The sequence below is a fragment of the Bos mutus genome, chromosome 10 (genome assembly GCF_027580195.1).
Source record: "Bos mutus isolate GX-2022 chromosome 10, NWIPB_WYAK_1.1, whole genome shotgun sequence".
Classification (NCBI taxonomy): Eukaryota; Metazoa; Chordata; class Mammalia; order Artiodactyla; family Bovidae; genus Bos; species Bos mutus.
Genome location: NC_091626.1, coordinates 41,542,144 through 41,567,055, shown reverse-complemented (window position 1 = coordinate 41,567,055; position 24,912 = coordinate 41,542,144). Strand labels below are relative to the sequence as shown.

Below are 24,912 nucleotides of genomic sequence, written 5' to 3'. Positions count from 1 at the left end.
GCCGTTCTCATTTCTGATTAGAGAATTTCATCCTTTACCACTGTTCTTCCTCTCTTTTTTCCTTCAGACCCCACTGACCGAGAGGACTACAGAAATTAAAAAGTAACTCTCCTCAAAAAATCTAAAACGTCTCATTCTGTCTGATTGCCTCAACAGACCTACTAACCTGAAAGTGAATTCAGTGCACAAGTAAGAGGTGAAAATAACCTGCCTTTTCTGCTTGCCTTTGCATAAATTCCTGGAGGTGGCTAATAGCTCCAGAGATCCCAAAAAGGCGGTGTGCCTCTAACTCCCTCTGCAGGGCTGTGGGTAATGAGGACTCCAGGGTGGGATTGGCTCTGTCCTAGGGTTGGTCACCCAACTCTGTCCTTAGGCAGTTAACCAGGCCCCCTTTTCAAGTACATTAACAGTTAATTTGTGACCATGGATTTAGATATCTTACCTTCACATATTTGTCCATTCTATCCTCTGTTGAATAACTTGTACATATATTTAAGATTTCCTACCTAAGTGAGTGATGCATACATTTTACTGTCAACTTTTCCATCATGGGTATGTTTGGCATATGTGTGTGCTGTTCCCTGGTGATAACATTTACACACATCCCAGGGCACTCACATTCACTCTCACACTTTGGATTCTCATCTCTTAAAATGGGAAATTTTGTCAAGCAACTTCCTCATTATTTTAGAAAGTGTGGGACCTAGTGAGTCGATAGTCCAGGCTCACTTCAAGACATTGTAAGGCTCCGTGTGCTCAGAGATGTGCACTCTGGCCCTTGCCAGATTCGTGTTGTTGTTCACCTGCTCAGTTGTATCTGACTCTTTGCGACCCCCTGGCCTGCAGCATGCCAGGCTTCCCTGTCCTTCACTGTCTCCGGAGTTTTGTTCAAACTCGTGTCCACTGAGTCGATGATGCCATCCAACCATTTTATCCTCTGTCACCCGCTTCTCCTCCTGCCCTCAATCTTGCCCAGTGTTTGGAGTCAGCTGTTTGCATCATGTGGCCAAAGTATTGGAGATTCGGCTTCAGCATCAGTCCTTCCAATGGATATTCAGGGTTAATTTCCTTTAGGATTGAATGGTTTGAATATTGTGTGAGACGGCTGTTGTTCAGTTGGGTCTGCTGGATCAAGCACAGATTACTGCTTTGTGATTTGACCTGTTTACATTCCTCCTGACACTCCCTTGGTGATTTTATCTGGACATTGCCAAGGATTTGGGTCCTGGAGTTCTTCGGTAACAAAGCTCGTTGCAAGTGGCTCCCTGGACCACAGTGTGCTTCTTTTCAGGCTCTTGTTTCCATTGCTTCTTATAGAGCAAGGCCTCCCTCTAAGTACAGGAGTGCGGAGCCTGTTTTGTTCCTCTGTAAGGTCAGCGTGAGGATTGCTAATTTATTATTCTGAAATATGATTGGAGAGTCATTTTGTGGTATGTGGGGTTTGTCAGTGGTGGTCTGGGAGGGTGGGAGTGGCACTGAAGATTAGTGAGTGGGAAAACCTCTTGCTTTTGGAACATTTATAGCCTGTCCTCGGAGGGGTTTTGAGTAAAAAAAAAAAAAAAACAAAACACTAGCCGAATGTGGTTTGCAAGGATTTGCCTTGCATTTGTCAAGAGTAAGGTAACATTTCCTTCATCTCTAATTTATTAATATATGACTCTTTGGAGACCCATTCCTATGAGGTTTTATTTTAACATGATCACTTATGGCCAAAAAAACTGGGACGTGCAACAGTCTTAACACGACCCTGTTGGCACTGGTTTTGTCTCTTTCTTCAACAGATGTTTGCCAAAGAGTTGCATTAAATGCGTTTAATTCTGCTGTCTCAGCCTAACAAATCTTTATCATGAAGATTACTTTAATTGGTGTCAGTTACAAGCAGAAAAAGCACCCATTACGCTTTTGTTTTCTAGCACTTGGGGAAATTTTCCATCCTAAGTAGAATATTGAAATGGGGGATGGAGTAAAGGTTTTGAAAACTGAGCTAATCATTTTATTTTCCGTTTTTACATATTCCTAATTTATTTGACGTTAAAGCTAATATTAATCAGAATTCCTCAAGAATCAAACAAGAAAGAGGTGACAGAACAGTTTTGGGGTGACAGTTGGTACCTTCTGTTCCTTTTTTTAAAGGAAATTTCTAGATTTCTAGGAAGTACCTCAGATTTTGAGTAAGAAACCCCAAAGTCTAATGAAACCACTCTCAAACAAAAGGCCTGGAGACAATTTTATATAGCCATTTTAAAATGTGATTAATAAGGAGATGGTAATGCAAGGGAACATGGAGAAAGTCACTACTCTTGTGAGGTTTTGTTCTAGTAGAGAAAGATGGAAGCAGGGTGGTACACAGCAAGTCATGTGATAAATGTTGTGGAGAACAACATAGTAAAGCAGGGCAGGGGGATAAGGAAGTGTGGGGTGAGGGGGTCATGTGGGCAGTTTTACAATGTGGGCAGAGAAAGTCTCACTAAGAAGGTAGCATTTGAGCAAAGACAGAGCTGAGGGAGGGTGAATGTGGATCTGAGGGAAGAACATTCCAGGCTGAAAGACAGCCAGTGCAAAGGTTGGGGATTAGGGCAAGGTCTGCCATGTGCAGAACAGCAAGGGAGCCAGGATGGACTGACATGAATGTGGGACTGTAGAAGGAAGTGAAGCTAGATCACAGAGGGGCTAGTAGGCCTCTCTGTGGCTTTCAGGGCTTCCCAGGTGGCACAGTGGTAAAGAGTCCGCCTGTCGATGCAGAAGACTCAGGAGATGCAGTTTTGATCCCTGGGTCAGGAAGACCCCCTGGAGAAGGACATGGCAACCCACTCCAGTATTTTTGCCTGGAAAATCCCACAGAGGAGCCTGGAGAGCTACAGTCCATGAGGTCACAAAGAGTCAGGCATGACTTAGCAACTGAACACCGCCCACACATATGGCTTTTACTCTCTGCCTTCTACTATTGGAATGTTTGATCAGAGAAGTGACATGACTTATCTTCTTGTATAAAAAGATCATCCTGCTTGTTATGTTGATAACAGACTGTTTGCGGGATGTGGAGGTGGAATGCAGAAGCATGGTAAAGAATAGATTCTGGATATATATATTGAAGACCCAGCACATAGGATTTGCTAACAAATAAAGTATAAGTTGTGAAAAAGAGCAGTCAAGGATGCTCCAGGGTTTCCACCTAAGCTCCTGTGAAGATGGAAAAGCCATGTGCTGAGATGGATAAGAAGACCAAAGGTGCAGATCTAGTGAGAGTAAAAGCAAGAGTTCAGTTTTAGACGTTTTAACCTGGGCTGGAGATACAGCTGTGGGAGATACCTGCACTCTTCAGGCCAGAGTCAGAACTGAGGCAAGTGGTTGGGGGAGCTGGCCCGTCTTATGTGCCCTCAGGGAAGGGACAGCCTCAGACCTAGGAGAGCTAGTCATTGCCAGAAGGAGGTCAGAAGCCCCAAGGTGAATTCCAACCCTAACTTGACCTGGGCTGAGATCCACTGCTGGCCTGGATCGCTCAGGAGCAAAGAAGACCTCCTGGAATGACCAGCCATGCCCATACCTGGGAGAAAAGGACTCAGATGGAAACTCCTCATTGAAGAGCTGACAAGATGGATTGGGAGCAGAGTGGGGGTCATTGTAGGTATCTGCTGGGGTCAGAGGGACCTGGTTCTTGCCCGTTGAGGACAGTCAGGTGCCTGTGAATGACTAGCACCTAACCATTGTCCTGTTCTTAGAGAAATTGCTGGTGGTTATAATGGGATGTAGAGTCCACCACACAGGTCCCTGACTTTTCTAGTAGAAAGGGCAGAAGGATTCTCGAGTGATTCTTCTTTACCAAGTAACATGAAGCTACTAGTTAACTATCGCTGTATGACAAATTGCCCCCAAACTTAATGGCTTCACAAAACAACATTTATCTCACAGTTTTCTGAGGGTCAGAAATTTGGGATTGTCTCGCTGGGTAGTTCTGGCTTAAGATTTCTTGCAAGGTTGTAATCCAGATATTGACTGGAGTTGGAGAATTCACTTCCAAGGTGGTTCACTCACATTGTTGGCAAGTTGGTGCTGGCTGTTAGCAGGAGGCCTGGGTTCCTCCCCTTACAGGCCTCTCTTGGGGCTGCCTGAGTGTCTTCATAGGTTGGTATGACCATCACTTCCACCAGAGCAAGTGAACCAAGAAAGTGAGGTGGAAGCTGTGATGCTTTTTGTGACTTAATCTCAGAATTCCTCCACCATTCTCTATTGGTCACGTGCTGCTGTTCAGATTCAGTTTTAAGAGAGAGTACACAAGGGCCTGACCACCAACAGGCAGGGATCCATGGGGCCCACCAGCCAGCAATTACCCTCCTTAAAAATAGGATGAGGTTTCTATCTTCTCAATCCTTTGTGTCTGCTCAAAGCACCACTTGCAGTTCTAGGAGCTCAGGAACCCCATGTTATCTGGGTCCCCCATCACAGCTGGGCTAATCCACATATTTTGCTGGGCTCCCCCACATGATGGGGATGTTTCTTTAGCCATCTCTAGCTCAAGAGGATCGCTTGAGAGACAGTAGGCAAATGCAAGTACCGACACAGGAATCTCATCCTTTGCCATGTTGGTATTTGCCATTTTCCCCCAAAATTTTTAGGTGCCCTCTCAGCTCCCCTCCCTGCCACATTCATGATGTGTCGTGTTCCTGCTGCCCTGTCCCTGATCTGTGCAGAGATGTACTGCCTTTAGAAGCCCTTATTACATGATATTCTAGGATTGAGTTTGTAATACAAATTCTTCCAGGGAGCATTTGACCATTTAAAACCCATTGGTATTTCTGCCTTTAGCACATTTATTTAACCTGTAGTTCTTGAATGTGTGCATTTAATTTCCAGCCATTTCTCGCATGAGCAAATTGCCTAAATACACTTGTGAGAAACCCTTTTATGGTAAATGTTATTAAACTGAAAACAAGGGTATAATAAAATAGCAATTTAAGGGTAATTTACTAACAACTGGAGCCCTTAAACATTGACATACCATTGTGTAGTAATAATACCAGACTTGGTATTTAAACACATTCTTTGTCACTCCAAGAATCGCTGGGACAGTTTCCTAATCCTCATGGTCTTTAATTATAGCTCTTTCAGGATTTTTTTTTTTTTACTACTCATATGTCACCAGTTTATACATTATAAATCATTAGCTTTTGCTCACCTAAGACATCCAGCAAACTCTTATCTCTGCTTCTTATCCAGAGGAATAATAGAGGAAATATTTAGAGGAAGTAATAGAGGAGAGTTGAGAAGAGACTGAACCTTGTTCTTGGACTTCTGTTTTCTAGACTGTCTGACTGACTAGGGTGATATTGGCGTGAATAATAATAGAAACTGCATCATGGAAGTGATTGACTGAACATTTTGAAGATTCCTGGGTCTTCTCAATAAGGAGAATCCCTTGAATACACATCTCAGTAAAGGCCCCTTCTCCCTGGAAAGTGGTGTGTATGCTACAAAGAAAGCCAGTGGGCAACCGGGCAGGACCTGCCATTCCTGTCCCAAGTCCCTGCATGCCTGCTTGGCTTCTATTTGAGGGTGGAGATTCTCTCTCTTGTTAGCCCCTGGGAATACTCCCCTGAGAGGTTGATTCAGTACTACCTAGAAAGCAGGGAACTAGACCCTGCACCATGAGGAGGGACCTCATGTTCTCAGAGGGAGAAGATGTACTCACCGTCCATATAATCAGCACAGGAAGGGCTCCACAGGAAGATACATCATAATCAGAAACCTCTTATTAAGTGGCCCTAAAAACCATCATCATCACAGAATCTAGAAATCCCTCATCTTGTATGGTCAGCTCATCCTCTCCCTGAAGGTACCTGGAGTGCTATCACAGCCAAGAAGCTGTTTGGTGAGCAGATAACCAGGATGAGGGACAGTAAGTGAGGGGAGCATTTAGTGGCAACCAGTGAGCTTCATGAGTCTAGCTCAGAATGAGGATGACTTTACTCAGAGGACAGAACTACTCAAAGCCAAAGGGCTAAGACTTCCATTTTCCTAGAGGGGCACTTGGATAGGTGTATTGGTTATCTTTACCCCAACTTAGAAGCTTAATATTAATACAACCATAAATGTGTTATCACACACAGTTTGTCTGGATCAGGAATATGACTCAGGGTCTTTCAAGATGTGGTATATAATCACCTGAAGGCTTCACTGGGGCCAGGAATTCAGTTTCCAAGTTGGTCCTGCTGTTGGTAGCAGGACTTAGTTCCTTACCATCAGACCTCCCTCCCTACTGAGTTGCTTGAGTATCCTCCCAACATGGCCGCTGGCTCCCCGCAGAATGAGTAACCCAAGAGAGAGCAAGGGAAAAGCTGCAATGCTGCTTATAACCCAGTTCGTCAAGTCACACCCTATTGCTTCCGCTATTAACACATTCCATTTGATAGAAGTGATTCATTAACTGCAGCCTGCATCTAGAAGGAGTTGATTGGCTCCACCTTTTGGAGAGGACTGTCAAAGACATAGTGGATGTATTTTAAAACCACAAAAAGTACACTGTCCTCTGTAACTTCTTTTTTTCTACTCTTCCGTAGCTGACCCAACTCTTCTGCTGATCCATGTATTCTTTTAATATTTCTGCATTATTATATTTGTAAATATAATTCAAGCATAAACAATTTGTATGTAATTACATGCTATATAATTATATTTTAATGTGTTATATAATTACATATGTATTATATATGCAGTATATAATTATATATATAGTATATAATTAGTTATGTATTGTAAATATTAATGTATTTAGCTTACAGCCAAGCTCCTCTAGCACAATAGTCATTATGTATCTTTATGCTAATTTGCATACCTCATTCTGCCTCCTCACTAACTGGGGAACCGGAGGCAGGTTACTTGACCTCCCTGTGCCTCTGTGTCCCCATCCATAAAGTAACACTGTAATAGGACCTGTCTCATAAGCTTCATCTGAGGATTGAATGAGGAATTGCATGCACAGAGCTTAGAAGAGTGCCTAGCACACAGCAAACATTGAGTACTGTTAGCTGTCAGCATGGCAGCTGGAGCAGTGGCAGAAACAGTTTGATCCAGTTGGCCGTCAGAAGGCCATCGTATTTCCATGTTCCCAGAGGCAGTAAATAAAAGTCATAGTTGTCTTCTTGGCCACGCCATAGCCCCACAGCATCCAAGCAGCCCTGTCCCAAAGGTAGAGAAAGGAGCATTTCAGGCCTGGAAGGGACCAGGGTCAGCAGCTCTTGGTTTTCTTTTCCTCTTTGCTGTGCTTATTCCTTCCCTGGATCCCAGGCTAATCCCTGGCAGAGCAGGCTTACATGGAGATCAGATGTTCAGTTTGTACTCTGAGTCCTATTTCCATTTTGTTTTTGTTTCTGATTTTTTTAGGCTGACCTTTTGTGGAAGGGTGGACTACCCAAACAGGGAAGTGACCTCACAAAAAGCTAGGGAGTCCCTTAGCCTCATGGATTTGTATTAAAGCTTGTTCCCAAATTTCATTTTTAAACATCCATTTTCCAGGGTATGCACTGGCTACATGTGATCAACGTTGGCATCAGGCATAGATTCACCTTCTTCTCAGGCCCTTTTGCTTGCCAGTGACTCTTTAGTTCCTTGGGCTTAATGAATAGACTTTATCTTCATCCTAAGCATATCCATAATGTAAAACATGCCAGGTGTTTGCTGGAAATGTATCGATGAGAAAATTAGAATTGGTGATTTCTTCATCTCCTAAAGCAACTTTAAAAGAAAGTCTATATACTTACTGGAATGCACAAGGCTTGTCTTGTGTCAGGTGGCAATTTGCTAAATATAGAGTCAGGAACCTTGGAGGGACCTGCTGAGGTCATCTGTGCCCTCCCACCCCCTTCCCCATCTGAATGTCTCTAGCCCTATGCTAGCCAGTTCAGTAGCCACCAGCCACACATGGCCTCTGGGCATTCAGCTGTGGCTAACCCAAGCCGAGATGTGCTGTCAGTGACAGAGTGCACCTTGGATTAAAAAACAAATTAGTTGATGTACAATATTGTGTAAGTTATAGGTGTACAATAGAGTGGTTCACAATTCTTAAGGTTCAGACTCCACTTACAGTTATTATAAAATATTGGCTATATTCCCTGTGTTGTACAAGATATTCTTGTAGCTTATTTTACACATAATAGTTTGTGTGTAATAGTTTAATCTCCTACCCCTGTACTCCCCCTTCCCCTTCCTTCTCCCCATTGGTAACCACAAGTTTGTTCTCCATATCTGAGTCTGCTTCCTTTTTCTAATATTCACTAGTTTGTCCTGTTAAAGATTCCACATATAAGAGATAGCACACAGTATTCGTCTTTCTCTGTCTGACTTATTTCACTTAGATAATACCCTCCAAGTCCACCCATGTTCATTCTTTTTTATGGCTGAGTAGTATTCCATTGTGTATACACCACATCCTTATCCATTTATCTGTTGATGAATAGTTAGATTGCTTGCACACCTTGAAAACTGTAAATAATGCTTCTGTGCACATTGTGCATGTATCTTTTCCAATTAGTGTTTTGGTTTTTTTTTTTTCCAAATATATACCCAAGAGTAGAATTTCTGGATCATATAGTAGTTCTATTTTTAGTTTTTTGAGAAAGCTCCATGCTGTTTTTCACAGTGACTGCACCAGTATATATTCCCACCAACAGTGTACAAGGATTCCCTTTTCTCCACACCCTCACCAACTTTTGTTATTTGTAGTCTTTTTGATGATAGCCATTCTGACAGGTAATATCTCATAGTGGTTTTTTTTTACATTTCCCCAGTGATTAGTGGTATTGAGCATCTTTTCTTGTGCTTGTTGATATTTGTATTTCTTCTATGGGACAATGCCTATTCAGTTCTTCTGTCCATTTTTTAACTTCTTTTGATGTTGAGATGCATGAACTGTGTATATACATATATATATGTTGGAAATTAACCCCTTATTGGTCACATCATTTGCAGATATTTTCTCCCATTCAGTGGGTTGTCTTTTCATTTTGTCAGTGGTTTCCTTTGCTCTGCAAAAGTTTAATTAGGTCCTGTGTATTTTATTTTCACTTTTATTTCCTCTGCTATAGGATGGATCCAGAAAAAATAGTGCTGTGATTTATGTCAAAGAGTGTTCTGCCTAGGTTTTCTTCTAAAGAGTTTAATCATTTCCGGTCTTACATTTTTGGTTTTTAATCCATTTTGGGTTTATTTTTGTGTATGATGTTAAAGAATGTTCTGATTTCATTTTTTTACATGTAGCTGTCCAGTTTTTCCAATACCACTTATTAAAGAGAGTGTCTTTTCTCCATTGTATATTATTGCTTGCTTTGTTGTAAATTAATTGGCCATATGTGCATGGGTTTATTTCTGGACTCTATCCTGTTCCATTGATCTGTGTGTCTATTTTTGTGCTGGTACCATACTTTTTTGATTACTATATCTTTGTAGTATAGTCTGAAGCTAGGGTGGAGAAGGGCATTGCAACCCCCTTCAGTATTCTTGCCTGGAGAATCCCATGGACAGAGAAGCCAGCTAGGCTACAAGTCCATAAGGTTGCACAGAGTCGAACACGACTAAAGTGACTTAGCACGCCTGCCCACCCTGAAGTCAGGAAGTGTGATTCCTCTGACTCTGTTCTTTCTCAAGATTGTTTTGTCTACTCAGGGTCTTTTGTGTTCCCATACAAATTTTAAAATTATTTGTTCTAGTTCTGTGAAGATGTCATTGGTATTTTGATAAAGATTGCACTGAATCTGTAGATTGCCTTTGGTAATATGAAATGTACCCAGGATTTTGAACACTTAGTACAAAGAAAAGAATGCAAAATGTTTCATCAATAATTTTATATTGATTGCAAGTTAAAATAATAATATAGTGATATATATAACTGTATAATGGTTAAATAAAATATATCGTTAAAATTAATTTCACCTCCTCTTTTTACTATTCTTTTAATGCTGTTGTTGTTGTTATTTAGTTGCTAAGTCATGTCTGATTCTTTTGTGACCCCACAGACTATAGCCTCCCAGGCTCCTCTGTCCATGGGATTTCCCAGGCAAGGATACTGGAGTGAGTTGCCATTTCCTTCTCCAGGGGACCTTCCTGCCCCAGAGATCAAACCTGCGTCTTCTGCACTGGCAGGAGGATTCTTTACCATTGAGCCACCAGGAAACCCCCCTTTTAATACTAGAAAAATTTTCAATTACACATGTGGCTTGCATTATATTTTTATCTGACTGCTTAGCTGGATCATCTATCTCGATTCTTCAAGCCCCCAAGATGGAAGTTGTAGAACCTTCCTTGGTGACTCTTCTGAGTCTTTTGTCATGCTGGCACTTCACTTATTCTCCACATCCAATCTTTTTCTCTCATGCTTGTTTGAAGACTTCTGTTTCAAGTAGTTGACTGTCTATCTCCTTATGAAATCCCTACTTGAAAAAAGTAAAGCATCTCTTCATATTCAGTTATAAGCTCTTTGACCTTTTCACTTTCTACCTCTGCCAACTCTGATAATTTTTTAAAATTTTATTTTATTGAAGGGTAGTTGATTTACAATGTGTTAATTTCTACTGTACAACAAGGTGGTTCAGATTTACCTACATGTACATTCTTTTTTCATATTCTTTTCCATATGGGTTATCACAGGATATTGAGTATAGCGCTATCCAGTAGGATCTTGTTGTTTATCCATTCCATATATAAAAGTTGTATCTGCTAATCCCAAACCCTCAATCCACCCTTCTCGTCCTCACCCTTGGCAACGTGAAGTCTGTTCTCCGAGTCTGTCTCTGGTTTGTCTGTAAGTTCACTGTGTCGTATTTTAGGTTCCGTGTATAAGTGATATCATGGGCTTTGTCTTTCACTTAGTATCGCCATCTCTAAGTCTATCCGTGTTACTGCAAATGGCGTTATTTCATTCTTTTTTAGGGCTGAGTAGTATTCCATTGTATATATGCACCACATCTTTATCCATTCATCATTCGATGGACATTAGGGTTGTCTCCATGTCTTGGCCCTTGTGAATAGTGCTGCTCTGCATAGGGGTACATGTAATTTTTTTTTAAATTATAGTTTTGTACAAACATATATCCCAGGAGTAGGATTGCTCGGTCATATGGCAACTCTATTTTCAGTTTTTTGAGAAATCCCCATACTCTTTTCCAGAGAGGCTGCTCCAACTTACATTCCCATCAATAGTATAGGAAAGGTTCCCTTTTCTCCATACCTTCTCCAGCATTTGTTGTTTGTAGACTTTTTTAATGATGGCAGTTCTCCTGGGGGAGGTGGTACCTCATTGTAGTTTTGATTTGCATTTCTCTCATAATTAGTGATGTTGAGCATCTTTTCACGTGCCTGTTGTTCTGCTGTATGTCTTCTTTGAAGAAATGTCTATTTAGGTCTTCTGGCCATTTTTAATTGGGTTGTTTGTATTTTTGTTGTTGAGTTGTATGAGCTGCTTGCGTATTTTGGAAATTAATCCCTTGTCAGTCACATCATTTGCAAATACTTCTCCCAGTCCGTTGGCTGTCTTTTTGTTTTGTTTATGGTTTTCTTTGCTGTACAAAAGCTTGTAAGTTTGATTAGGTCCCATTTGTCTATTTTTGCTTTTATTCTATTGCCTTGGGGGACTAACCTAATAAAACACTGGATGATTTACATCAGAGAATGTTTAGCCTGTATACTCTTCTAGGAGTTTTATGTTATCATGCCTTATGTTTAAGTCTTTAAGCCATTTTGAGTTTATTTTTGTGTGTGGTAAGAGGGCATGTTCTAACTTCATTGATTTACATGCAGCTGTCCAACTTTCCCAATACCACTTGCTGAAGAGACTGTCTTTTCTCCACTGTATATTCTTGCCTCCTTCGTTGAAGATTAATTGACCATAGGTGTGTGGGTTTCTTTCTGAGGTCTCTATTCTGTTCCATTGATCCATATGTCTGTTTTTGTGCCAGTACCATGCTGTCTTGATTACTGTAGCTTTATATCAACTCTGATAATGGTTAATGGCCTTTCTTGGATCATCTCTGGCCTCTATTATTTTTAAAACTTGGTATCAGAAACCACCCAACATGACTCTAACGTGGGCCTGACTAAGGCAGAGACAAATAGAAGGAATTATTTCTATCATCAAGTACTTGACTGGTCTTTTTGTTACATTACCTCATTTAGTCCTGTAACACAAGGAGGGGCAGGTGCTGTTGGTAGCACTCTTGACTGATGAGGGAGCTGAGGCTCAGAGAGGTTAAGGAACTTACCAAAGTTCCATTGCCGATTAAGTGGCAGAGCTGGGATTTGTGTGCCTGACTCTGAAGCCCACATTCTTTTATGACATACCATGCCTTCCTCCCTTGATATTGTTCTTTGAATATACTCCTTCCTCTTGAGAGGCCTTATCATACGCAGCTGGTGCATTTGTAGCTCATGATCAACACTGACTCTTGAGCTTGGTCTGATGTGTTTGTGCCTCACTAGAATTATGAAGCCCTTCTGCTAAATTCCAGAAATGCCTTTTCAACCTTGCAGATACTTTGTGAAAGCTTTATCCCTTATACAGTCATCAGTGGGCCAGAGTTCAGGTCTTTAGGTATTAGGAATGACTTTTCTGGCAGGGAGCTTTCTTTCCTATCATCCCAGGTCCCATGGATAGCTATCAGTCTGCAGAACAAACTACTTCTTAAAGGCCAGTTAAGGCAAAGTGTACTGTTAACCCATGTTTGTGTGTGTGTATGTGTTCACTTGTGTCTGACTCTTTGCAACCCCATGGACTATAGCCCGCCAGGCTTCTCTGTCCATGGGATTTTTTCCAGGCAAGAATCCTGGAGTGGTTTGCCATTTCCTTCCCAGGGGATCTTCCTGACCCAGGGATCTAACCCATGTCTCTTGCATATCCTGCATTGGCTGGCGGATTCTTACCACTGGTACCACCTGGGAAGCCCCTGTTTAGTTACTCCATGTTACTAACTAGCATTACCATTAGGTAATCCATGTTTACCCAAAGGCAAGAAGTTTATGTTTTGAGTAGTCGGGAATAAGAGGAATTCCTTGTAAGAGTGTTGAAAACATTCTCATGGATGAACCTTGAAGAGATTATGCTAAGTGCAATATTCTTATCATAAACGGGCAAATACTGTTGGGTTGGTCAAAAAGTTCATTTGGGTTTTTCCATAAGATCTTAAGAAATATTTGAATGAACTTTTTGGCCAACCCAATTTACAATTCCACTTATATGAGATAAGTAGAGTAGTCAAATATATAGAGACAGAAAGTAGAATAATGGTCATCAGGGGTTGTGGGTATGGAGAATGAGGAGTTAGTGGTTCATGGATATGGAGTTTCAGTTTGGAAAGATAAAAAAGATCTGGAGATGGAGAGTGGTGATGGCTGTACCATAATGTAAATGTACTTAATGCCACAAAATTGTACACTTAAAATGGTTAAAATGGTAAATATTAAGTATATTTAAAAAGTATATTTTACCATAATAAAAATAACCAAACAGACCTTCTATACTTAAAGAAAAATAGCTTGCTTAGCATGTGTGATCAGAGATGCTGCTGGACCCATCTTGGGTCCATTGTTGATTCTAGCTTTGAGATCACAGTCGATTTCTGAGTCAGCTTCTCATGAGGAAGGTGCAGGCTTCGCCCAGATGAGGGGCATCTTTTTTTCCTGATAGATTTCTCCATCTAGGAGATTTTACCCATTTCACACAAATGCACTTGCCAGGGCTCCATCCACTTTCCAGGGATGTCTAGGGAAGGGAAAGCAGCCTTGCCTTTGAGGACGCTACAATATGGACCCTTAATTCTACTCATTTTTCCATGGAGATTTTCTTATTCCTTATTCCCCTATCTGAGGGTATGCCTAGACTATCCTAAGAAATAAAATAGCTGTAAATTGTATTCATTTGTACCAAAATGGTCATAGCCTCTTTGGAGACCTGCATTAGAGTTAGATTGAGCACCCAAACATTTCAGAGTGTTAGTGTTTCACTGAAGTCAGCACCCCCTGACAACCTCAGGTCAGATCTCCGCTCGAGGCAGAGGCTGCTTTGAGAAAATTTAGCCAGGGTGCCTAGACTGAGACTCCAGGCCCCAGGAATTCTCTTTATACAGTGTGCTGCTTGGTGCCATAGTGTGGTGCTTGGTGCCATGGTGGTGTATTTGCTTATTTGCCCTGCCTGTTTTCCTTTTCAGGAATCATTAACCAATGGCAACAGGAATCCAAGGATAAAGTGATTTCCCTCCTGTTAACTCACCTGCCTTTGCTGAAGCCAGGAAACCTCGACGCAAAAGTAGAGTATATGAAACTGCTGCCCAAAATCCTGGCACACTCCATTGAACACAACCAGCACATCGAGGAGAGCAGGCAGCTGCTGTCCTATGCTTTGATCCATCCGGCCACTTCATTGGAAGACCGCAGTGCTTTGGCCATGTGGCTGAACCACTTGGAGGACCGTACGTCGACCAGCTTTGGCGGCCAGAACCGAGGCCGCTCGGACTCTGTGGATTATGGGCAGACGCACTACTATCACCAAAGACAGAACTCCGATGACAAGCTTAATGGGTGGCAGAACTCTCGGGATTCTGGGATTTGCATCAACGCCTCCAACTGGCAGGACAAAAGTCTGGGGTGTGAGAACGGCCACGTGCCCCTCTACTCATCTTCATCCGTCCCCACCACAATCAATACGATTGGAACCAGCACAAGTACAAGTAAGTCCCCCAGAAGCCCTTTAGTGCAGTCTGGTTTGGTGACTTGCTGTGTGTGGCATGTCCCGCTGGGAATGTCTGCTCTGGGCACCCCGTAACCCTGGGAGAGAAGGGCTGATTGGAATTGGCTGCGGGAAAGGGCTCTTTGGACCCCGTGTTTGTTGTTCTTTCAACTCCTGAAAGAGAAAAATCCTGGGCAGGTAAAAATGATTGATGGTTTAAATTTGGGTTACAAATAGATTAAAAAAAAGAAAAAATTAAATATGAGATTAAGTGGTGAAAGAAGGAAACTTCCGCTTTCCACAAACAGAAATGCCTTCACCCAGTACCTTTTACCTGGGGTTTTTGGATTTGCCAAGACACTGAGTTCCCGTGTGATGCTCTATACCTGATTCTAACCCATGTTTAACCAGACAGCCTCATGGGCTTTGTGCATTTTCTTTTCTTTTTCCACTTCTTTTTTTTTTCCTTTCTTTCTCTTTTTTTTCCCCCTTCCTTTCTTTCTCTTTCTTTTTTTTCTTTTTTAAATTTCACCCTGGAATGTTCCCTCCCTTGCATCTCCTTGTCTTAATCCCCGGTTGTCAGGGTCACTTTTCCTCCTGACCAGGGGGAGCAGGTTTGCTAACTGAGAATGCTGCTCTGTCTGTGGCCTGGTGTGAATGCTGTGGCCTTCTCTCGCTCAGTCTAACCCCTTAGGAGAGGTGGGGCAGGAACGGCTTTGCCAGAGGGGAGAGCAGAGGGCAGCCCTCTGCTCTTTGGACACAAAAGCAAAGTACTCTGCCCGCAGATGGGGCCAGGCCTGGGTCTGGTGGCTCTCTGTGGCTCCCCACTTAGGCTGAGCAAAGTGGAATACATGCTGCTGGCGCCTCTGTATGTGCGTGGGAGAGTGGCCCACCATTGAAGAGAATCCTTGATGCTCGTTTGCATGTGTCTCTGAAGACAGTGTCAGGCCCGAGATAACTTTCTTGGGGAAAAGCTTTCGCAGTTAGACTGTGTGTGCCTGTCAACAGGCAGGAACTCCCAATGAAAAGATCTGAGAGTATGAAGAATTGGCAGTGACAGCTTCTTGGCCTCTGCCTCCACATGGATCTTGGGGCTAATGGGCCTTTTTAAATGGCTTTCTTAAATACGTAAGTGTGTGGAATTTTCACTACATTGATTGAAACAGTACTTCAGTGAAATAATCAAAGAAATACTTCAGCTACTGCTTTGATAATGCCACAATACGAGGTTTTAAAATTCTTTTCTCCGTTTTCACATTTAGATATTGATAACTTGCATATTTGGGGAATTAGGTGATTATTGCATCATTAATTTATTGTGTAAGAGGTTCTGTGACAGTTTTTTTTTTTCACAAACTAGTAATCCAGGAAACAGTTTCACTAACCTCTGTGTGATGGAAAGTGATGGCTTGAACTATTCAAACAGACACATGCAGGCTGAGACTACAAAGCTTCTTGGCCCGAGTTTTCTGGGTTAATGACAGAATCTACTAATTGTTTCAAAATTCTTTGATAGTTAGGAGAGATGCAAGCTCTGGGCTGCCTGCCCTCTCAAAACTTGGTCTTTTGTATTTTAAGGGGTTGAGTTTTATGTCATCCATCTTGAAATTAGTCTGGGGTCATCACATTTCCATCTCTGCTGATGTAACACATTTTTGTCAGGTCTTGATAAGATTAGTACATTTGAGATGGTTATCAGATTGTCACTTTTATATTTCACTGTGGCTACCAAGCCCAGCAGATGGGAAGGAAGTGCTTAGATGCTTGTCATTGTCTCCTAGGCCTTTGAGTCTAGTATAGTACTTGAGCTGAAAAAGGAGGTTTAAGAAGATTACATATTAGAAAAAGATTACATATTACAAAAGGAATTAGAGCCCTTTTTCAGAGCATCAGTAAAGAAGATAAGAGCTCAGATCTTTCCTCCAGGAAGTTTCATTCAAACACTTGGGTCATATCAACACTTGTATTTTAAGAACATCTCTTTAACAAAACCTTAATGTCATTGCTTTACTCCTCTGCTTTGTCGATAGTAGCTAAATTGTGCTTATCCAAACTGCAGTCCTTTGGGTCATTCATTCACTCAATGCTTCTATCAAATATCTCCTGAGCACCTGGGAGGCAGCTTGACAAAGTAAACAGAAAAAAGACTTTGGTGTCACTGCTTCCTGGGTCCATCCAAACCTCAGACCTGCAATTAGCTACCTACAATTCGGCCAAGTTATTTCACCTGTCTGAGCAAGGTCACCACTTGCAAAGTGGAAACATTCATGATATCTACCTGTGAGGGTTGTGGTGAGGGTAAATAAGATTATGTATGTGAATGCCTGGCCAGGGCTGGCAACAGTAAGCACTCAGTAAGTGTCTGCTAAATGAATGAGAGGGACTGGGTAAGACAATGAATAGCAAAGCACTAGCATTAACTGCCCTCCCCAGACTCTTGTGCTCATTTGCATTGTACTTTTCCTGAGCCCAGGCCATGCAGAGTGGTCTAGGGGGCCTTGAATATGCTATGACCATTTCACTGCAATAGAAAATGGTTTGGCCTTAAGGGTTCAGATCACAAGATAGAAAAGTGCCAGCTTGTTTGGGAAAAAGCAAACAAGGTTGTTGGCTAAAAATGAGTGAGTGAGGTGGACAACCATGGTAGGGACAGATCGTGCTGGATATTGTGGGTTGTTGCAAGGACTTTGACTTTTGCTCTAAGCAACCCCCTCGGAAGGTTTTTGGCAAAAGAGCGATGTGGTCTGGCTCGTGTTTTAAGGGGGATTGTTTTGACTGCTGTGTTAAGAATAGATTATACCAGGGCAAGGACAGAAACATAAAGACTAGTTAAGAGACTATTGCAGTAATCCAGGCAAGCTGTTGATTACTTGGACCAGGATGGCCACAGTAGGAGGGGGAGAGAAGTGGTAAAGTCTAGATGTATTTTCAAAGTACAGCCAATAGGATTTCCTGACAGAATAAATGAGTTGTCAGGGGGAAGAATTCAAGAAGGACTCCAGGGTTTTTTGCTTACAAAAATGTTGGAAGTTCAGTGTCCTATATGGTGACTTTATACATCTGTTAGACCATCAGAGATGTCCAGTAAGCAGGTGGACATATGAGCATGCAGTTTGGGAGAGAAGACTGACCTAAGATAGACCTTTGGGAGTTACCAGCACATGGGTGGTATTTAAAATTATGAAACTATGAGATAAGATCACCATGGTAGAGATGCAGATAGAGAAGACTGAGGACTGAGCCTGAGCACATCATCATGAAGGCTGGGGAAAAGGGGAAGAAGCAGCAAATCAAGGAGAAACCATTGAAGTTGGAGAAAAGTCAAGTGTGTGTGTGTGGCAAGGCAATGAAGAAAAGGTTTCAAGTAGGAAAAAGTGGTCAACTGACTCACATGCTACTGATAGGTCCAATAAGATGAGAACCAAGAAGTGATCATTGGATTTATTAAGAGAGAGATCTTAGGAGACGGGACCCTTCATTGATCTCTTGGGGTAGTCCTTGCTGCTAAAAGAAACAAACCCACAAAAAAGTTTGTTTCTGACTAATGTAAAGTCCAGAACAGGTGTCCCTGATTGACATGTGATATTCTTCTAAGCAGTTATTCATTAACCCAGGCTCTCTCTGTCACGTGTCTCTGCCATCTTCACCACATGTAGCCCAAAGTGACCAGGCTTGTCAAACCACAGGAAGGAGAAAGAGATGGGGGAGGTCTTCTTGGGAAGATTTCATGGACAGATAAGCTTCACTCACGTCCCATTGGCTAGAACTCTGTCACATGGCCACTTTTAATAGCAAGGGAATGTGGTAGATGTAGTCTCACTGTGTGCCCAGGAAGAAGAGGAAACAGAGGCAGAGGGGACACAGGCAGAAAGTACCTTGCCAACTACCACTGAATAAAATAACTACCACTGGAGAAAAAAGAGAGATCTTAGAGATCAATTGGAAGTGCTTCACACATGATAGGCCTTTAAGGGATGAATACAGTTGAGTTAGTGATTCCAGTGAGATAAGAGGCAAGAAACTAGCTTATAAGTTTGATTTTGAATGTCTATTGACTTTGAGAAGGTGCTTGCACATTGAGATGAAGAAAATGATGCATTAAAAAATAAAATCATGCAGGTTGTTGAAGGAAGGGATTAAGATGAGGCTAAGGTTAGGAGGCAAAAACTATGCCCAAATTTAATAAGAATCAACCTATTTTTATCCATTTAGACAGAGGAGAGAGTGCCTTTTAGTGACTGCAGAAGTTAAAGGAGATCTCACAGGATGTTTGAGGGGGGCCTTTTCCTCCATGAGATAGGAGAGGAATGGGTTGGGACCGTTTAGAGTCTGAGGCACCATTTTGGATAGCATCAAGGTGTTTCAGACGAGAGGGAAGAATCTGCTTTCAGTACCTAACTCTCTTTTTAAGTCTACTCAGGGGTCTGATGACTGAGAGCAAGAATATGCAGGTTCTTCATCATGAGTCTGTGGGACCAAGGTATTGGCTGTCACGAATTATACACAAGTCTTAGTCAGCTTTGTTTTGGCCATCACAAGCAACTCCACATGCAGTGTGCCCAGAGCCTGGCTTAGCACTTCTAGGTTTTCTTTCTGTCTCAAGTCTTCTATAGAAAAATCTTTGAGGAAAAGAACCATCCAGGTTTTCTTAAGAGCCCACAGAATTCTGCTGTGTAGAGGTCAGAACCACCTCCATTGCCCCAGACTGACTTTCTAACCATTTTCTACTCTTCGCTGGTGGACTTTGACCTGGGAGAAAAACTATGCTGCAGTTACAAATGAAAGGAGCCTGTTTTCATTCAAACTGTTGATAATACTTGATTTTTCTTAGCATGCTTTACATTTGGGTTTGAAAACATGCCAACCTTTGCTAGCCTCATCTGAGGTAAAAACTCAGAAACTTTGGGTTGCAAAAATTATTCCAGAATGCTCCATCTGAGCTGTCTACTTCATCTAGAGTCTCATGGTACAGCTTGAGACTATAGATGAAGAATACAAGAAAGTATTCTTGGAATCTCAGTATTTCTTTTATTAACCTCAGTTGACTTTTATGCTAGTAAAAGCTATATATTAAAAAATTTGGTACCATGGGTTACAAAAAGTAAATTAACACTAATCACTGCATAGTGTTTACTACATGCTGGGTACTCTTCAAAACCCTTTACATAAATATTAACTCATTGAAGTTTTGTAGCTCCATGATGTGGCTAATATTGTTATCCCCATTTGACAGATGAGGAAACTAAGGCACAGAGAGGCTGAGTAACTTGACCAATGTCACAGACCATCGAAGTCATATGCCCCAAGTATGCTCACTTTGCGCTAACCCATGTAGCAAGCATTCTGTGCTCCAGTTGTTGGTTGACATCTTTGCCTCCCCTTCCTGATTATGAACCCCTTGGAAACAGGGGTTTTTGTCCTCTTTATCCCTCTTTCCTCACACCTAGAACACCCTCAAAAAGTCACAGAAATATTGGAGATGGCAAATTCCTGGCATGTATTCAGCTGCCATTCTCTCGTGGTAGAGCATCTCTTAGATAATGGTTGTGTCCTGCTAAGCCCAGATGTGGCGTCCACATCCTCCTCAACATGCCCCTCAAGGCAGCCACTATAATTCAATAAGAGCTGAAGCCTGTCTGCCTGCCCTGCCAGAAACATTTGCTCAGCAGTAGGGACTTAATAAATTCCTGGGCTCACTACACAGATGTTCATGAAATTATCAAATTTCCAAAATATAGGAGAAAGTATTCTTGGAAATTCACTAAATATTTGGTGATAATATTGATCGTTTAGCATTCTGTCATCATCCTCACAGTGACATTTATCATTACTCTTCCTTTCTTTGTGACATGTTACCAACTTGATCTCAGTACTAATAGACCTTTAGTAACATATTGTGATCTTGATTATGGAGGTGGGCATATGAATTTATACAGGTAATAAGATGCACAAATTCATACCAAAGAAAATAGTGTGTACAAAATCTGCTGAGATCTGAGTAAGGTCTGTAGTCTCATTAACAGTATTATGTTTGTGTCAGTTTCCTAGTTTCGTTAACACACTATAGTTGTGTCACCTTGGACGATGCTGGGGGAATGAGTACAGGGGACCTCTCCCTGTAGTATTTTTGCAGTTTCTTATAGATCTGTAATTATTTCAAAATTGAAAGTTAGAAACTAAAAACTACTGGGGCATACTGGATATTTCTTGGGCTTTGATCCTGTTTCTCGACCTTCTTGTGGGGTCTAGGGTCCATCCCTTAATGAAAAGGTGGCTCTTGGGCCTCAGAGAGCCAATACCTAAAACAAAACTACTTCATCAGGCAAGGTGAAAAGTAGAGGTGATGTAGATCTAAGGAAAATTGGCTCCTTTGGGAACCCTGAATCTGCAACTGAAAAAAAAAAAAAATCTTCCAATTCCACCAGCCCCTTAGGCAGCCCAGGCCAGCTGTTTCAGAAATACTCATTTGGCTCAAGTCCTTCCTTGTCTCTCTGCTCTTCTCATTTTCTTACAAGGCCGCCATCTACTTCAAGCTCATTCCAACTAGCCTGTAAAAAACCATCAGGACACATATTCAAAGGGAGGAGGGAGACCACTCAGCTTTCGGAAGGTCTAATAAGAAGAGGTCTTGGCAAGTGGCCTCCTGGAAACTGAAAAGAGGGGCAAGGCTTGGAGATCTCACTTCTGTCTTGCTGGCTGTAGGTCATCTCCATCCTAAGCCTTCAGAGCCACTGGTGTTACTGGAGTTCCTTTTTAAATTTTCATGGAATTATTTTGTCTTTTTAACAACAGATTTTTCTTTCTCAGTGGAAAATTTCTTCCTCCCCAAAATGTAGCCAACCTGGCATGCAACTGAAAAATTCCATTATTTCCTTAACCCCTCATTTGCTCTTCAAAGAGGTAACTGTAGTTGCTTTGCTTCCTTTGAGAAGCATTTATAACAGCTGGCATGATATATTTTTAGCTTCAGCTTCCTTCCCTTTGGGGGAACCTTTTTTTAAATATGGCCCTGGCCTTCCTGATACTACATTGTGAAGATGGCTCAGTGATATCTCAGAGGACCCAATATTGCCACTCCTGATCCTTTGCCCGTTTCCAAGAGTCCAAAGGTTTTACAGGACCTTGCTTTTCCTCACCATGCCTAGTGTTTGTTTCCTGGGACTTAGGAAAGAAAAAAATCAGAAAAAACACTGTAGTAAGCAAGAAGCCTGCTTGTTTTATTGTGCATCAGAGATCCCACAGCTTGGGAAAAGTCAGAGACCTCCTTGGTACACGTGCCTTGGGTCATGAGGATGTGCCATCCAGCCCCTGTTCGCGAGGGTTTTTTTAGACTCTAATGACAGTGAGAGTTATTAAACACTAGATGAGCTACAGAGGAAGGCAGTAGTGTTTCTAATTCCCCACCATACTTCAAAAATAGGATGGATTCTGGCTGGAATAAATGACTTAAACTGGACTAGCCTGGAAGAGGGGAGGAAGGAGATGAACAAGCTGGCTTCTTTTAGACTCTTTTTTTTTGAGCCCTATAGTCTTGGGATTTCTATTATTTCACAAGATTTATAGTTAAAGCTCTACAGTTAGAGTTTAGAGTTAGAGTTACAGGCTTAATCCATGAATAATGGGACAAAAAAAATCTTTTAATCTTTTTTTTTGTTTTCTTTTCTCACCTTTAAGATTTCTGGGGATAAACTTAGGTTACACTGAGGAAAGATATATCATGAATGTAGCTTCTCTTTTTAAAAATTATATTTATTTTTAATTAATTGATGATTGCTTTACATTTTGATAAGTTGTGCTGTGTGCTTTGTCGCTTCAGTCTTGTCCCACTCTTTGCGACCCTATGGACTGTAGCCCTCCAGGCTCCTCTGTCCATGGGATTCTTCAGCAAGAATAATAAAGTGGGCCCAACCCAGGATCTAACTCACCTCTCGTATGTCTCCTGCATGGGAGGTGTGTTCTTTACCACCAGCACCACCTGGGAAGCCCCTTTGATATTATTAATATTAAGCAAATGAGACTCTTGAATTCCACGGTGACAGAGGAGGATACATTTCAGTAGAAGCAACTATTAATTTGGGGTATGTGTTTAAACACTGTCGGTATCATTCCTGCCATCCCCCTACCTACACCCTGGTCCTCTACATTCTTTTAGGTAAAATACAGTCTCGGGAAATCTCTGGTGTAAGTCAAGTAAGAGAAGGGTATCGAGATGGGGAAGGGGACTTCCAAAATCTGGGAAATGCTATAAAGAATTTTTGTGTATTGGAAAAAGGCTAAAACTCCCACATGCCCTGAGGTAGTCATTCTTTGCCAAAATTCTGGACCATTCCCATAGACAAATTCCATGGCTACAATTAAATGTTAGAGTCAGTGAGAGAACAAGGTTTGCTTTAGAAATTGGTTTCACAGCCAACCTTCCTGAGATGCATCCTTTTGGAAGGGCCCAGCAAAACCTATATGGAACTGGAAAAGCTATAATAGATTATTTTATACTTTAGCCTTCTCCTTTGCACAGTAAGACATTACAATGCAAAGAGAATTATAAGGCTATAAGTGGCATTGTAGATATTCAAGTTTAGAGTATAAATGATGAGGCAGCCTTGATCAAAATCAAGAATATGGCTTTGAAGTCAGATGACTTGGTTTTAAATTCCAGCTGCACCAATAAGTAGGTGTGTGAACATGGACAAATTACTTGACCTCTAAACCTCCTTTCTTCATCTATAAAATGGGAATACATTTCAGTAGGCAAATAGGTGGGGAAACAAAGGAAACAGTGACAGACTTTATTTTCTTGGGCTCCAAAATCACTGCACATGGTGACTGCAGCCATGAGATTAAAAGACACTTGCTCCTTGGAAGAAAAGCTATGACCAACCTAGACAGCATAATAAAAAGCAGAGACATTACCTTGCTGACAAAGGTCTGTCTTGCCAAAGCTATGGTTTTTCTAGTAGTCATGTATGGATGTGAGACTTGGACTATAAGGAAAGCTGAGCACTGAAGAATTGATGCTTTTGAACTGTGATATTGGAGAAGACTCTTGAGAGTCCCTTAAACTGCAAGGAGATCCAACCAGTCTGTCCTAAAGGAAATCAGTCCTGAATATTCATTGGAAGGACTGATGCTGAAGCTGAAGCTCCAATACTTTGGCCACCTGATGAAAAGAACTGACTCACTGGAAAAGACCCTGATGCTGGGAAAGAGTGAAGGCAGGAGGAGAAGGGGATGACAGAGGATGAGATGCTTGGATGGCATCACTGACTCGATGGACATGAGTTTGAGCAAGCTCCAGGAGTTGGTGATGGACAGGGAAGCCTGGTGTGCTGCAGTCCACGGGGTCACAAAGAGTCAGACACAACTGAGCAACTGAACTGAACTGAGGTGACCTCTTAATTGGCTTGATCAGGGTAGATAGTTAATGTGTTAATCGTAATAGCCATTTAAAGCAGGGGATCATAGAAAAGGCTTAAGAGTTTAAACATATTATTTTAACTTAATGTGTAAATACATTCTCGTGCCGTCTTTTGTATAGTGAGACGGTCCTTTCTTTGAGAACAGCATTCCTGACTGAGGCTGCTCTTCTGTGCATAAATCACACCCTTGATGCATTATTGTCTGTGATTTCCTTAAAATGGAACTGGAATTTGACGACATTTCCAGAAACAGACCATAGGATCTTTCTAGATTCTGGCTTTCCTCCTTTTATAACTTAGCTTATAGTTTTCTCACTAACACTGAATTCAACAATAGATTTTTAAAAGTAAAACAATGAGTTTTTCTAAGGCTTGTAACAAAGTTTTTGAGCAGTTAGCTTTTTTGGTAATTCATATATCATCATTTCTGTTATACTTTTTTAAAGTGATACATTCACAATAGCAAGTACAACTAGGATAAATAGATTTTGGGAAAAAACTCAACTGTCTCTTGGTACACGTGCAGGTGAGCTGATGGGAGCAGAAGTACACAAGCAAATTCTAGTCATTGAAGAGCCATGGGCATACATGAGTAGTTGGAAGGGAAGGGAGAGTACTGAGTGGTCCAGCAAACTGGGCAAGTGAAGATGAGATGAGAGCTTCTTAGGGTTGTGAGGAGTAAATGAAAAATGTATATAAAGCACTTGCCAATAGGAGATGCTCAACAAATAATAGACCTCATTATCTGTGTGGATCACAATAAACTGTGGAAAATTCTGAAAGAGATGGGAA

General features: G+C 41.6%; 1 protein-coding gene across 5 annotated transcripts in view; it reads left to right on the top strand.

Moving 5' to 3' along the window:
* Positions 1–24,912, top strand: part of SAMD4A (sterile alpha motif domain containing 4A) — a 226,840-nt gene that overhangs the window by 122,648 nt on the left and 79,280 nt on the right. For all 5 annotated transcript variants that reach the window (XM_070377809.1, XM_070377807.1, XM_070377808.1 and 2 more), the window contains one exon: positions 14,187–14,705. In XM_070377809.1, coding sequence (XP_070233910.1) covers positions 14,294–14,705 — 412 coding nt within the window. In that variant the 5' untranslated portion in view covers positions 14,187–14,293. The remainder of the gene's footprint in view (positions 1–14,186; positions 14,706–24,912) is intronic.